The following is a 15,907-nucleotide window of genomic DNA, read 5'->3' as shown; positions in this document are numbered from 1 at the left end:
AGTTGCCACTTGCAAGATAATACAATGATATAAATCGTTTTACTGCGTAGTAACACACACACACTTCATAATAAATACCCCCTTTTACGATTAAGTCATTCATGATTCATGCAAAAAAAAAAAAAATTAAAAAAAAAAAAAACAAAAAAAAATGTGTGTAGTAGAATTGGCAAAAGCTGACACGGCACATGATTCAACATACCTAAAAATAAATAACCAATACTTCATAGAAATGGTGATATATTTTGAACGTTTCAATACGACATGATACGTTATACGAGTATTAATTAGGTAAAGTCAAGGCGTTAGACCCTGTTCACTTCACCTTAAAAAAATTATTTAGTAAAAATAATTCCTTTCAGTAAAAAAAAATTAGTTTTGTAAATTAAAAATAATTTTAATTCAATAAAAATAAAATCAATGCAGTAAAAATAGTTTCATTTCAGTAAAAAATAAGTTTAGTTCAGTAAAACCAGCACACCTATAAAGAAGAATTATAATAGAGAATCTGTTAAAATAATATAAGCTCAGTAAAAATAAGTTTACCACTTAAGTAAACTAATTTCAGCTCAATAAAAATATTTTATGTTCAGCAAAAATAATTTCAGTACTAATTTCAGTTAAGTAAAAATAATTTCAGTTCAACAAAAATAAGTTGAAGCGAATATAAATATTTTAAGAGTTAAGGTAATGTGTTTATTTTACAAAAACAAAGGGATCATAAAATATTAAAGTTTGATAATAACAAAGGGATTATTATGTACGTGCAACTTTGGAGTTTCTTATATCTCACAAATAATATCCGAAACTTTCATAATAATTAACGAAGGTAATAATAACACTAAACTCAAAATATCAAACTTGAACAAAACCCACCATAGTGACCCTCATCACTACACTTAAAAAAAATGTATTTTATTGAAACTAATAACAAAAATATAAAAAGATATAAAAGAGGAAAGGTAAAAAAAAATAATCAAATGTTCCAAGAATTTTAACTTTTTTTTTTTTTTTTTTTTTTTTTGGCCTATGAAACACTAATTTTGATGAATCCTAGAGTGAAAAAAAGGAAGAGAGATTGAGGAGCTAGATATTTAGGTGGCTAGGGTTTTATAATTTAATCAGCATATACTTAAATAATTTATGTTCAATAATTTTCTCGTGCAGAAAAATAAAGCATTATCAAGTTCTATATCCTCACGTGGGCATCATATTTTACCGTTGCACACGTTAAATTAAACCTAGGTTATACTGATCACGTAAACATACAACACGTCTCTTAACTATTGTCTTACTTTCAGTTGACTTTCTAGTTTCCTCTCTTGCAGGTCAAATTAAAGATGCGAAAGTTTATAGAAAATTCAAATGATTTTGGTTAATCAATATATAACGAATTCATAACTACTAGATTATTATATACCTAATTAGTAACCGACAAAATGCATGTAATGAAAATGTATGTTAAGATTTAAGAGAGTTCTCATTACTTTATTCAGCAAAATATAATAATCATCATAAAATCAAGCTTTTAATCTTGAAATAAACATATTAGAACTAACATATCGATTCATTTTTTAGTTTCTTATCTTCACAATATTTTAAAGAAAGAATAATACAATCAAATATTGTCAATGCAATTACAATTTAAAATATACTTCAATTCATTCTTTCAAAACATTTTCTAAATACTTGGACGTTTTAACCTAGCTTTTGCAATTCATTTATATGTTTATTTATTGACAACAGCGACATGTTAGCTATCTCTCATATATAACAAGGGATGCATTTATTTTACCTGAATTCTTTATCCAAAATTATTATTTACATGCTCTAAACTTATTGACCTTGAATATTATACGAAGTATTATTTATGAATACTTGTTATATTTGTAATAAGACGGGAAATAAAGCCTTGATAACACTATATCTCCTCATATAGATCACTGTTTAGTATTTACCAATACAGTAATTAACCCAGGCCATATCAATCATACAAACAACTCTTTTTTCTCTTTTCTTTTGGTTGATTTCCTCCGAGTTTGCCTTAACTCTATTGCACGTTAAATTAATGGAGGAATATTTTTAATAAAATCTCAAGAAAATTTAGTTAATAAAACCACAATAATATAAATGAATTTGATTTTTAAGATTTAATTATCAGAGTTCTCATTACTTTAATATGTAAACAGGAAGAAATCATAGCATTTATAGAAAAATAGTCTGGTTTCCATACATTCAATATGTACTCCGTATTAGCTTAAACAGTTCATTCAATAATACTCCGTATATAATACGAAGTAATTATTAAATTTATATTGTTTAAATGAAAGAAATAATATGCCAACATTTTAATAAACATATATTTCAATTCCTCTATTTCTTAATACATGACTTATTATCGACCCTTTCAATTTCTCCCTTTCTTAAGACACTTTTTTTTTTAGTGAATGATATTGTTTAGGCTCATATGTAAAAGATGAGCACATATCACAAGAATAATCCCCATTCCCCCTTTTTAAGAACGGCCAAATAGTGTAGCTGCCAGATTTCGTGTTTCCTTAACACAAACACACTCCATAAATACCCCCCTCTTACAACTATATCATTCACACCAAAAAATAAATAAAAAAAAATAGATAAAAAAAAAATTAGAGAAGAAAAAAACTATGGAAGAAGGAAATTCAAGCAACAAGAATAACCTCACATCATCCATGAAAAACAAGTCTAGAGTATCAAAACTTGCAAATGGTAACAAAGTTTAAAGTTTTTATGAATTGGTTCATTTGATTTCCTTTTTTTTTTGTGTTATATACATGCATGTTTTTTGTTGTTTGCTTTTCTTGCTTTGATTTGATCACTAACAATTTTTTCTACGTCAAAATGATGTTTCATGATGTATAACAAGCATCCAATCGTATACATTTGCACAGTACTGATGCACAATGTCATAATCTGAACACTTGGATCGTGACAAGCGCACCTAGTGTGACAGAATTTTAAAAGACTTGAAGTTAAAGTTATAACTTGAAATTATTCGCAGTATCTCTATAGTTTTGGATTCATTCGAGTGTACGTTATTTCTGTTGATTTAATCATTTATTTTTGAGGGCTCGGGTTTGTTGGTAGATTGTGTAAATGGTTTTTCAGAGGTTTTTAGTTTTTATTATTTTTTTTTTCATTAGTAACTTCATTATTTTGAAAAATAATAAAATACAGTTGATGTTACATAGATGTTTGATTTGCTTATGAAAAAAATCTTACTAGCCTCTTTTTATAGTCTTTTCATTTACTCTACAAATTTTATAACTCACCCTAAAATTAAACAATCAAGACACCCAATTCACAATTCCATTTTAAACAATTCGGTAAATTATACATAAATTTTGGTTACACGAATCTTTCTTAATTTAAAAATAATCTTAGCCCTCTTGTCAAAAAAAATAAAAAAAAAATAAAAAATAAAATAAAAATAAATTAGCATAATTTATCGAAAGATATTAAATGTCAATGCTTATAATTATCGAAATTAAGCATTTAAATTATTGCACAATTTAATTATTGTTAAAACAGTTATACCTCATTCAATTCTATTTCTCTAGATTCCTTTCTTTGCTTCATTTTGTGTCCAACATTGAATGTATGCATATTAAGCAACATATTGCATGCATGGCTATCAAGTCCAAATATGGCATTACATTAATTAAAAGAGGGGAGGGGTGTAACTAATAGAATAAATCCAAAGTAAGGAGTAACTAATAAGGAATGAGATGCATGTGACATAACACTTATTAATTAAGAGCCTTTTTGACACTTATTATTATAACAGAATAATTAACTTTTCAAAATAAAAAAAATTCAAATTTCAAATGAGGGATTCAGCTAGTCCGTAACCTATTAATTATACGCGACATCTAACTTTCAACACTAAACCAAGATACATACCACTAGTAATTGTACTTAGCTACTCGTAGTAGTAGTTTATATACATGGATATGATGCATGTTTTGGATTCATTCGAGTGGACGTTATTTCTGTTTATTAATTTTACGATTATTAATTAATAATCTCTTTTATGTTTTCAACCACCGCAGGAAGTAAAGGCAACAACCCTCTTCCTCCCCCTCCTCCTAGGTCAAGATCAGGTCGTCCCCCGCGTCATCCATCATCGTCGACAAATGAGGTAGCCCCACGGCGTCGTGAACGAGACCAACATCACATACCTATCTCCAACGTGATCCGTGTGATGCGACAAATCCTACCCGCATCGGCCAAGATAACCGACGATGCCAAAGAAACCATCCAAGAATGCATCTCTAAGTTCATCGCCCACATATCAGAGGAGGCCAACAAGATACGTACAGAGGAACTACGTAAGGTGGTCACGGCTGACGACATAGTAGCAGCCATGTCCAAGAAAGGGTTTGAATACTATGCGGATGTCCTCTCGACTTACCTTTATAGGTACCGTGAGGCGGAGGGTAAGGACGACTTTACCCGGGTCCTACGAATGAGGTTGTCTAGGCCCATCGTTGTTGGGCCCGATGCCGGTAAGGTCCCGCCCCCTGTCATGGCGGATCCCTATTTTTACCCTCATCATGGAGTGTCCATTGGTGGTGGTGGTGGTGGTCACGGTCAATATGTTAACCAAGGGTACGCGCCTGGAACTGGTGGTGGTCATGATGGGTATGGAATGGCCGTCATTGGTGGTGGTGACGAATTTGTTAACCATGTGTATGGTAATACAATTGATAGTACTATGATGAACTTTGATGCTGGGAGTTCTAGCTATGGTAGTACAGTTAATAGTACTATGATGAACTTTGATGCTGGGAGTTCTAGCTATGGTAGTACAGTTAATGGTACTATGATGAACTTTCATGTTGGGAGTTCTTGCAACAACATTGGTGGTGGTTGTAATGAATATGATGGCCATTGGTATGGAGAAACCGGAATTGGTGGTGGTCACAGTGAATATGCTGGCCAAGGGTATGATAGTACAATCAATCCTATGATGAACCCTAACTTTGTTGGGAGTTATAACAATAACGACTTTGGTGGTGGTCGCGGCATATATGATGACCATAGGTATGGAGTGTCCAACATTGGAGGAAATGCTGACCATGGGTATGGAATGGTTGACATTAGTGGTGGTCATGGCGAAAGTGTTAACCAAAGGTATGGAGATGGAGTGGCCGGCATCGGTGGTGCTAGTGGCCAATATGCTGACCGTGGCTATGGAGTGGACATTGGTGGTGGTGGTGGAGTCGGTGAAATTGTTGACCAGGGATATGCTAGTACAATTAATAATACTATGATGAACGACTTTAGTGTTCTTGAGAGTTCCAGTTATAATTATATTGATAATAATGTGCTATTAGAGTATAATGATGTATTTGATGGTCTTCTGGCTCCTAATAGTACTCAAAATGTTGAGTCAATTGATGTGCTTCAAGTGATGAAGTGATGATTTATAAACCTTATATTAAACAATGTAATGAATTTGATTGTTGGGTTTTTAATTAAGTCCAATATATTTATTAGTTTACTTAATTTGATTTATAAGTTTTTTTTATTTTGTGCATTGGATTACTTGGTAGTTTCAATTATTTGATTTATTGTTGTCCATGAATGTAGAATAAGCCCTATACAGATTAAGATCTTTATGTTTTTTTAGTTTTATTTTTTTTGACAACAAGATCTTTATGTAGTGACCCTGCATGAATTTATAAAGAATAATAAATAATAATAATAAAAAAAAAAAAAAAAGAATTACATGCATCTATTAAAACTTTTTAAAGTCTCTAAAATATTTTCTTCTCTATCCTTTGGTCCGACACTTGTTTTTATCCACCTTTTTTCACAAGACTTTTAAAATTTTATTTTCATGATTTAAATTGGAATGACTTTTAATATTAGTTACTTTATTTTATCTGAACTTTTGTAAAACATTTTAATTTGTACGAATATAACTTAGATTTATTGATTTTAATTTGAAATAATTTTGTCAAAACTTAGTTTATTGGGAGTTCAGATTTCAATTTTTTAATCTGAATTTACATTATCAAAAATTATTTTTTCAAATATATTATAAAATAATTTAATATAAAATAAAATACAATAAATAAATGGTCTTAAAATTTCAAATAAAAAAAAAACAAAGATTGTATAAGTGAAATTTGGCAATCATTTTTTTCTCATCGATAATTTTTTTTTTCCATAAACATAAGATTAGGAGAGTCCTATTTCAATAAAAAGCCGAAAATTTTCTCATTAATTCGATTTTACGCCGTATATTTGCATGTCTAATTGATTTAAGAATATGTCAACATTTTCATTTAGGAACCAATTCAATCTTACATTGACTGAAAATGGCTCTCTTGTTTTTAACACACCAACTGGTTTCCTTCCTCGTGCCTATGATCTGAAAAAGGCCATTACGTGCCTGTACCCAAAGTCGTGCAGTTGATGCGTCGCATACTTCCCTCGAACGCCAATATTACCGAAGGTCTAAAGGAATGGTCCAGGATTGTGCCAAGGAGTTCATCTATTATATCACCAAAGAGCGAGGCTTATGATAAAGTGTAAATTTTGTAGTGATCGCAAGGTGATGACGGATGAGGACGTGATTTCGGCCATGTCTCGGCTTGGGTGATGTTGGGCCCGGGTCATCCACCTTGACGGGTCACACGCACACTCCACCCCACATTAGTATGATATTGTCCGCTTTTGATCTAGCCTGCACGGATTTGTTTTTGGGCACCTTCCCAAAAGGTCTCATACTATTGAAGCGTGCTTCCACTTATAAGGAGCTCTTTACTTCCTCAATCTTTCCATGTGGGACTTGGGGTGAACAACCCCAACAAACCTCCCCTCAGACCAAGGGCCACATAACTCATGGCCTCCCCTCCAACGAAACTATCTTGCACCGCCGCTATCACCACGGGACACGCCGCCTGAGCCTCAATATCGAGAGGACTTTCGACACAAACTTCAATTGCACTTATCGTACTTAGCATATTTTGCTAATCCGTATTTCTTCTTTGTTTTGGTTCGCCCCGTTTACCTTAATGGTAAGCAGTGTTGACTAATTTCAGGTGGAGTTAGAAATTATGCATATGGGAGTCCTAGGAATGTCTTCATCTAGATTAGGAATGTTGGTCCTTGTTTTTAAATATGAGTACTCGTGACAATGGTTACTATTTATGGTTTTTATTAATAAAGAAAGAGTATTGAAGTTTCCGCTGCAAAGTATTGGTTTGGTTAGTAGTTTGAGTAGCCTTGCGTAATCACGCAATACGCCTAAGTCTATCTCTACGGTATAATTATACGTATTATACTGGTATTTCCGTAGAGGGAGATTTGGGGGTGTTACATACTAGTACTAGTGTTATGGAGAAGATTGCAGAAATTATAGGAAAAAATAGGGAAGGTTAGAAATTTATTGTGGGAATTACAAGAATTAAGAGAGTAATTAGAGGGCTTTATTTTTAAAAAGGGAGAAATGAAAGGAAATTAAAGATTCAGAATAACTTTAATCTTTCCGTTAAAAACAAGGAAGTTTAATTACTGTTGATAGGTGTAGAGGTTGACTGTCATTAAGGGAGAGGGGAAGGAAAGTTTCGTTTACTTAAACTAAAAAAAATAAAAATAAAATAAAATTAAGGCCCTATGCAGCAGGTCTGCTTGCACATGCCCAAAACCAGCCCTGGTTTGAATTCATACATTGATGTTTTGATCTCTAGCTAAAATGCTTAAATAAAATAAAATAAAATAAAGAGGTTTTCAACCTCATCTTGAGGTTTGCAGCAGGTCTGCTTGCACAGGCCCAAAACCAGCCTTGGTTTGAATTCATACATTGAAGTTTTGATCTCTAGCTAAAATGCTTAAAATAAAATAAAGAGGTTTTCAACCTCATCTAGAACATGTCATGTATATTGGGGTGCATACAATCACTCAAGTTCATGTGTATAACATTTAAATTGCCCGTAGTGGGTCAAACAACAATTTACAGGATAAAATTTAACTTCAAGTTGGTTAGCTAGATAAAGAAATTTAGTTAAATACAGAGTACTTCTTTTGTTCTTAATTTTATGCTATATTTAGAAAAATGCCTTGAAATATAGATATATCTAACACTGAAAAATTATTGAACATAAATTTTGTCAATTTTGATTTTTATTATTAAATTGTTAAAATAAATTACACTTGTAAAATATATACGTAATTAAATTTGAATCAATTTTGACCAATATTAGAAATCAATAAAATTTGCCCCGTAATAAGTTTAAAGGATAGTAGGATAGGGCATACACTAATACTTTAGACACTGTAGTGTCCGACTATCCGTAAAGTCGTGTCAACGACTAAAAACACAAAATCAAGAGTATCTGATTCAATTGTTAATTTGTTACCTACACTCGAGTACTCGTATATATGATGTGAATCAAGAGGCTAATTCTTTTATAGGGTCCAAGACACTTTTAAAAGGTCCAAGTAGCTTCATTATGGGCTGCCCAAACAAAGAAATAAACAAGGAAAGTTCCACTAGATCAATAGGGAAAGAAGGAAGCATGATTTGCAAAGAAGAAGAAATAGAGCAGTTCACTTCCGGTGAGGAGCATGGTGGCAACGCGCCGAGATGGGGCCTATGCGCCGGCTTCTCGGCACCGGATCGAGCCTAGCTACACGCAGGTGTGGCGTGTGTCACCTTGGATGGCGCGTGTGGTGGTGTGGTGGCGGCTATATGTCAAGAATGATTTTTTATACTTAGTTTATTTCTAGAGTTTTGCTAAGATATAAACTTCCTAAGGTTACTAGGAAAGTTTTTAGTTAGTTAATTAGAGTTTGATTAGGATAAGTTTTCCTAATCTAGTTACAAGTAGTAATTCTATTCTAATTAGGATACTTAGGGAACAAAGTTAGGGGTTTGTCCTAATCCTTGTTGGAGTAGAATAAGGTAATATAGAAAATCAGATTAATTTCAATACAAATTGTTTACCTTTGTTTAAACTTTTCGTTGCTAGTTTTCAATTCAAGGAGTTGTTTTAATAATTAGAACGTTCAATTCTTAGTTCTAGGAGTAGTCTAAGTTTTGTTTATCAAAATACTTAGTTCCAGGTTTGGTCTAGGACTAGGTAGTTTGAATGGACATTGAATTCGTTCCATAAGTGGTCATTTTCCAAGTCATATCCGGTTCATTGTTCTTAAAATTGTTCTATTTTCTGAAGGAATTCGGAAGGCTTGTGTTACTTGTGTGATTTTAGATTCTTTATTGGATTAAGGGGTTTAAATCCATATCAATATAATAGACTTACTTCGTAAGAGTTTCATACTCCATTAGATAAATATAGTACATACTTTTTTTTTTTTTTTTTTTTTTTGTGTTTTGTCAACTAATCAATTTTGTTATATTAAAAAAAAATCACAAAAATGAATTTTTATTTTAAAAGAAATCCACTAGTAAATTTAATTTTTATTCATAAAAATTTACCGATAATGTTGTAATGATAAAAAATCAAATTCCACCATTTTTTGATGCTCCGTAAAAAATTTGAAATCCTTGTCCGCGCTTCCATCCTTCACTTTCTCTCTCCTCCACAACAATCGAATTCAGCCCTAAACATTCAAAAATTTCCCCAAATTCATGGAATTTCACTGAATAAACCCTAAAATGTCGACGATTGAGAAGCTGTTTGTGCAAATTTTCGACCGAAAGAGGCAGATTATCGAGAAATTGAACCACCAGAAGCAACTCTATGACCAACATCTGCTTTCCAAGCTCTTAATTCAGGGCATTCCTCCTCCTTCTTGGCTCCTCAATTCCGATAATCAATCTTCAACTTCAGATCTCACTGGTATTTATTTTTTTCCTCGATTTTTGGTGAATTTTGTGGTTTTTTTTTCGTAATTTTGAGGTTTTATGCTCAAAATTTGGGGGTTTATTGTTTGCCGGAAGTGTAGTTATAAATTAGGGCATGAAATTCATTTATTCCATAGCAATTTTAATGAAATTATGTTTATTGTAGGAAATTTTTAGCTTTGATGTTACATTTGTTGCTATTTGATTAGGTTTTGATTGATTTTGCAATTGGCATCAATTTGTCGCCATTTCTTCAGTTTATTTCAGGACTTTTGGTTGTTAATCTTACTTTGCTAATATGCTTAATTATTTTTTCAGCATTGAACAAGGAAGAGCTTATTTCAGGACTGTTGCTTCCAAGACCAGGACCTTTTGCCTCTTACACCAGTGGTCCTAGTTTTTTATATGATCAGCCAGTTGTAGCAGAAGCAAATAGTGGTATACCAGACGAAACTTGTGCTGGAAAATGTGCCTCTAGCAATGGATTTGATGAAGATAGTGTTGCTCCACTGCATCATGTTGATGGCACTGAAGACGTGGATGGCATTGTTCCTCCTTGTCATGTTGATGGTGCTGAAGATATGGCTGACACTATTCCTCCTTGTCATGTTGATGGCACTGAAGATAGGGCCGGCATTGTTCCTCCGTGTCACATTGATGATATTGAAGATACGGTTGACATTGTTCCTCCATCTCATGTTGATGATGGCATGGACACATTCAGTTATGTCCCTATGTCTCCTGAAGATCAGATTGATACAAGGTTCTCAAATGTCTGTAAACCTGAGCAATCTCTTGCAAGAATACAGAGATCCAGGTCCCGTCAAAAGGCACTGGAGCTTCGGAATAGTGCAAAAGCAAGTACTAAAAGCCGTTTAGGGATGGAGAATGATGTTGGTTCTTTTCATGATGGAAAAATTTGTAGATATGATGAACAATTTGATTTAAAAAGATCTCTTGAATTGGATGGGCCTTCTGCATCACCTATTGAATTTTGCTCCAATGAAGAAGTAGCAATTGGAAATTGCTCAAACAAAGAGGATAGTGTTGATGCTTGTGTTGGATTTTTGGCACAAGCTACAGGATTTGATCCTCTTATTTGCTCCAAGGAAGAAGCAGTAACTGAAAATTCTACACACAAGGAGAAAATTGATGATGCCTTAGACGGTCTTTTTACTCATTCAACAGTTAGTGAGGCAAAGGAGGTAGATTTGGAAGACAATCAGAAGATTGAAGAAAACAGCAACATTTATGGTAATAGGATTACTAGATCCAAAGGCAGTTGCCAACAATTAGGTGGTTCTTTTTCAAATTCAACAGATTATGGGGCAAAGGAGGTAGAAATGGGAGACAATCAGAAGATCGAAGAAACACAACATTGTTTATGGTGGTAGGATTACAAGATCCAGAAGCAGTTCCCAACAAACCTTTGATGGAGCTCACCCTCTTAATGTAAAGAGTGTTGATGTTTGCGTTGGTCAAGTAACTAGAACCAAGAGTGGCCTGACACAGCAGGTGGAAACTTCCATTGGAAACAGCAGCAAGCCTTGCAGTGGTAAAATTACAAGCTCTAAAGATGATGAAGCAGAAGAAAGAGAAACAAGGTTTTGGAGAAGCATGTCTAGGGAGGTGTCTGTAAAACCCAAGCAACTTGATTTTGATGAAGTTGAAGAAGGCAATTTAGGCGACATCCCCAGCCATTTATCAGATTCTGTTAGTCAGGACATATTAGAAGAGAGAGCCAGAGCTAACACGAAGTCTAGCACTTATCCTGGTATATCTTCTTCTAGAGCATGTCCTGAGTCATTAGAGTACGAAGCCCATGGGGTTTTAGGTAGTGAAATTGCTCATCAAGTTAATTCTAAAAGTGACAAAACACCCGGACAGTCCTTGATTTTGCAACATTGTGGGGATGTGTTACATTCTTCTTTTGACACTGATACTGAAGAAGTTGCTCGGCCGAGTCGTGGCAGAACCCCAGTTGGATCATTGAAATCGGTGACTGATTTTGCTCCTTCTGTAGAGATGGTGCAATCAGGGAGCCTTTGTAATATTGCAGCTGTACGAGCTTCCTCCTCAAGCCATGAAAAGCAGGTTGGTGGTTCTAAACTATTTGAGCTTGGAGCTGAAGTAAACATGCTTCCTAACTTCAATTGTAGAGATGACATGGATAATTCTTGGCCATGTTATAAGCGGAGGAAAATCGAATATCAGAACCCCAACAAATCTTCCAGCCCAACTTTGAGGACAAGTTCCTACAAAGCTATCAGTGAAAGTGTATCAAATATATCTGCTTGGGGTGAGAAAGAAAACATTTTTCCTTTGCCTCAGGAACCCTCAATTTCTCATAATTCAGGCGCCGCTTTATCAGATTGTTGCTATTCTTATCAAGGTGACTGATCATAGTGTCCCTTCTTTACCGAGCAAGGAACAAGTGTTGACTCCTCAGGTGGGGTGTGGAAAGGTACTGCTTCACCCATGCTATCTATTGTTAACCTTCTAATATGATATAGTACTTCATCACAATATGTTTAACATGTAGCATGTTCCATGCATTATTTATTTTGTTAACCCAGATTCTGGTTGTATTTAATACACCCACCCCAGTTATACATTTCTCATAAGTATGTACACTTATAAAGTAGATAGTTATTGTATTGATTTTTAAATTTAACAAATACTATTGCACTGGTATTCTATAGTGATGCATTGATATTTCAAGCGTTAAATAAGATGAAAAAGTTCAGCTACTTAAGAGAGATATACTATAGAATGGAGTATGCTGTAAATTACCTCTATCACTACAACAGAGTTGACATTTTGTCTAACGTTATTTTACCTTGCTATGAGATTAATCTCTTAATGTTTACCTGGCAGGATAAAGCTAGTTTAGGGAGAATTGATTCGTCCTCCGCACATGAACACCAAAAACTTTCAAAATCTGATGTTTCAAATGTGAATCAAAGTATTATTGCAGAGCCATCAGATTTGACTTGGGATGGAAAAGTGGAAACAAATGCATCAACTGCTGCAACTTGCCGTGGAAGGGTGTCTGGTGGTTTGGTGAATCATCAAGATCTGGTTGATAGTGACACTGTAGTTGAAGTTGATGGATACGAAAATGGCAGTGGATCATAGAAATTCTCATCACAAAGTGCATGAATTTAAGTTATCTATTGGTTCTCCACTAATGGAGTGTATGAAAGTGGCTGAAGTGGATCAAAACTATACCAGGGTTTCTGAAAGTGGCTGAAGTCGATCAAACTATACCAGAGTTTGATCGTTTTGTTATAGGTGAGAATACAGTTGACGCACAAAGTTACAGAGATAAATTTACCCATGAAGAAGCTCCCATTCTGGATAACAAAGTGGATAGGAACAGCTTGTCTGAGATAATTTGCAAATCTGCAACTTTTGGCACCCCTGTATCTCCCTTTACTAGTGGATGCAAAATGTACTTAGCACCAGGTATATACTCTTCAGTACCTAACGGGCTGCTGGAGAACATTGACCTACCAAGTAATCTGCTGCCCAGTGGAAGTGCTTTTCTTGGGAAGTCTCATTCCGATCTCTTTTTCTTTTCCTGGTAGACAATATGGATGGGAAAATCAAGAAACCTTTTCTGTCACCTGTTGGGAAGGGCTTTGAAGGTGCTACGTCAAAATCTGCTAGTTCAGATAAGCTAGGTAGCAGTAATCTGGAGCTTACTTGCTTCCCCATTCAGGAGATCCTGAAAGTGGTGAGGAAGAAGTGAATGATGCTGTTAACACTGGTGTGGAAAAGAACTCATCAACTATGAAAAATAGCACAACATTGAACCATCTTTTGATATTACTTTGCAGTCTATTAGTTCCCTGGCTCCAGATCATGCGGATGAGAGAGATTGTTTAGACTCTGTGAGCACTGATGTCAAGAGAACTGATTCAAGTACAGGAAGTGGTGTGTACAAGGAGTCATCTTGTGATATAGCTTTGCAGAATGAAAGCTTTCTGGCTCCAGATGATGCAGACAAGAGATGTAGTCAAGGATCTGGAAGCACAGAAATCGGCACTTTTGAAACACATAATGACAGCAAGAAAAGTAGCATGGGTCAGAAAAGAAGCATGCAGACAAGGTTTGGGAAGGAGAACAATGGTTTTTCAGTTGGTGCTTTACAGCAGCAAGAAGCACTCAAAACCACACAGTAGCAGGTTCAGCAAATCAAAATTATCTGGAAAATTGAGTTTAAGAAGCAGAGGACAAAGTTTGTCAGAGAAGGAACAGAAGCGCACTAATATTGTCTCTAACATAAAATCCTTTGTGCCACTTGTTCAACAAAAACTAGCAGCTGCTGTTCTACCTGGTAATACATTTACGCTTTATTTTTTTAAGTGCTTTTATAGGAGCTCAATGTATGGTACTTGGTGTACTTCTTATCCTTGTTGCATACCCACTGGGAATTAGATATTATTAGCAAGTTCACATGATAGTTCATGGTATCTATCCCTGTCCGTCTTCATTTCATCGTCCTTATCCTTGTTTTTAAATGGCTTAGAAGTTGGAACTTCTTGTCCATATTTTAGTGCCAAAGTATTTACCTCATTATCCTTCTGAAAGTATTTACTAGAGAGGCGATTGGTTCTGGTCTTTTATTATACATCTGATTGTGCAATTAGGGTGTTTGGTGCTATTATGAAGCATTTTGTTATGCTTAATTCATTTATATGCTATAGGGATCTAAATTTTAAAATGTGTATCGAACTGTTAAACATTCTGACATAGGCTATTTGCTATTTTCAAAGCTCATACATGGATATCTTTGTATTGATGTGCAGAAAAGAGAGATGTAAAAGTTAAGGCTCTCCAAGCTGCTGAAGCTGCCAAACGTGCTGCTGAAATAAGAGAAAAATGAACGCAATCAGAAGAAAGAGGCAATGAAGCTTGAACGAGCACGAGTGGAGCAAAAAAATATGAAGGAAATGGAACTGAAAAGAAAACTCAAAGAGGAACAAAGAAAGAAAAGGGAGGCTGAAAATGCAGCTAAGAAAAGACAGAGAGAAGAAGAAGAAAAGAAAGAAAAGGAAAGGAAAAAACAGCGTATTGAAGAAGCACGGTTACAGCACAAGCAAGCAGAGGATAAACTTCAAGCTTGGAATGAGGATTCAAGATGTGCACCAGAGGTTTGGCCTTGTCCTTGTATAGTCTCAACCATTATTCGTCTATCATTGTTGGCTTAAATATTGTGATCATTATAGGAAGGAAGAGCTCATCAGAGAAAGACTTAATGAGAAAACAGAAAAACAACTTGACAAAGGATATGAAAGAGAAGATTCAGAGAAGGCAGTGAATAATTTGGTCGTTGGGAGTGATAGAGGAGAAACTGATGATGGACTTTCAACCTTAATTGATCACAAGATGTCAACGGGATCTTCTGCCGTTGGAAAGGTTAAATCATTTTTCTGTTGCACTATGAACTGTTTTAATTGGTTTCTTTTTTTTTTTTTTGTTTTTTTTTTTTTTTTTTGTTGTTTTTTTTTTTTTTTTTTAATGTAGAAAGGGTGGGGGCAGGGGGGATGCATAGTGCATACAGCATTAGGTTCCAAGTAGCATAATCTGGGCTTATATGTATAGATATATTTGGCTCATCTACCTTTCAGACGCCTTGGTTTTGGTGAAATCTCCCTTTTTATTAGCTTTGATGGTCTTTGCAGGTAAGTGCCGTTGACGTGGCTGAAAGTTCAACACCTAATGTTGACAATGATAAACCAACACATAGAACCAGTGCGCCACAGTCATATGATATATCACCATACCAGTGCTCAGATGATGAAGAGGATGAAGTGGATAGAATACAAAACAAGAAATTTGTGCCTACATGGGCCAGGTTTGCATCTTAATTTAGTTCCTTGAAATTGGTTCTCTACATTGTAAGCTTTTTAATTCCTCTTTCTTAATGGTAGAGGTAATATCAATGTATGGGAGTTATCTGGTTAATCTGCTGAGGTTGGGTTTTGGTTTGTTGCTATGGTTTTTGTTACATTTCACACATCTCCTATCATGTTTTCATGA

The 15,907-nt window shown here is 34.5% G+C and overlaps 2 protein-coding genes across 2 annotated transcripts; both read left to right on the top strand.

The window, feature by feature from the left end:
* The first annotated feature begins 9,473 nt into the window (after positions 1-9,473).
* LOC110739460 lies at positions 9,474-12,210 on the top strand. The gene is made up of 4 exons (XM_021919909.1): positions 9,474-9,854; positions 10,178-11,239; positions 11,343-12,110; positions 12,191-12,210. Exons 1-4 carry the CDS (start codon positions 9,671-9,673, stop codon positions 12,208-12,210), a joined length of 2,034 nt encoding a protein of 677 aa, XP_021775601.1. The 5' UTR covers positions 9,474-9,670.
* A 2,539-nt stretch (positions 12,211-14,749) lies between these two features.
* LOC110739458 (protein MNN4-like) lies at positions 14,750-15,123 on the top strand. The gene is made up of 2 exons (XM_021919908.1): positions 14,750-15,018; positions 15,094-15,123. Exons 1-2 carry the CDS (start codon positions 14,773-14,775, stop codon positions 15,121-15,123), a joined length of 276 nt encoding a protein of 91 aa, XP_021775600.1. The 5' UTR covers positions 14,750-14,772.
* The last annotated feature ends 784 nt before the right edge of the window (positions 15,124-15,907 follow it).

This window comes from Chenopodium quinoa, unplaced genomic scaffold (assembly GCF_001683475.1).
Source record: "Chenopodium quinoa cultivar QQ74 unplaced genomic scaffold, ASM168347v1, whole genome shotgun sequence".
In the NCBI taxonomy this organism is placed as follows: domain Eukaryota; kingdom Viridiplantae; phylum Streptophyta; class Magnoliopsida; order Caryophyllales; family Amaranthaceae; genus Chenopodium; species Chenopodium quinoa.
The sequence above is the reverse complement of the archived record's forward strand: the minus strand, read 5'-3'. Positions and strand labels throughout refer to the sequence as shown.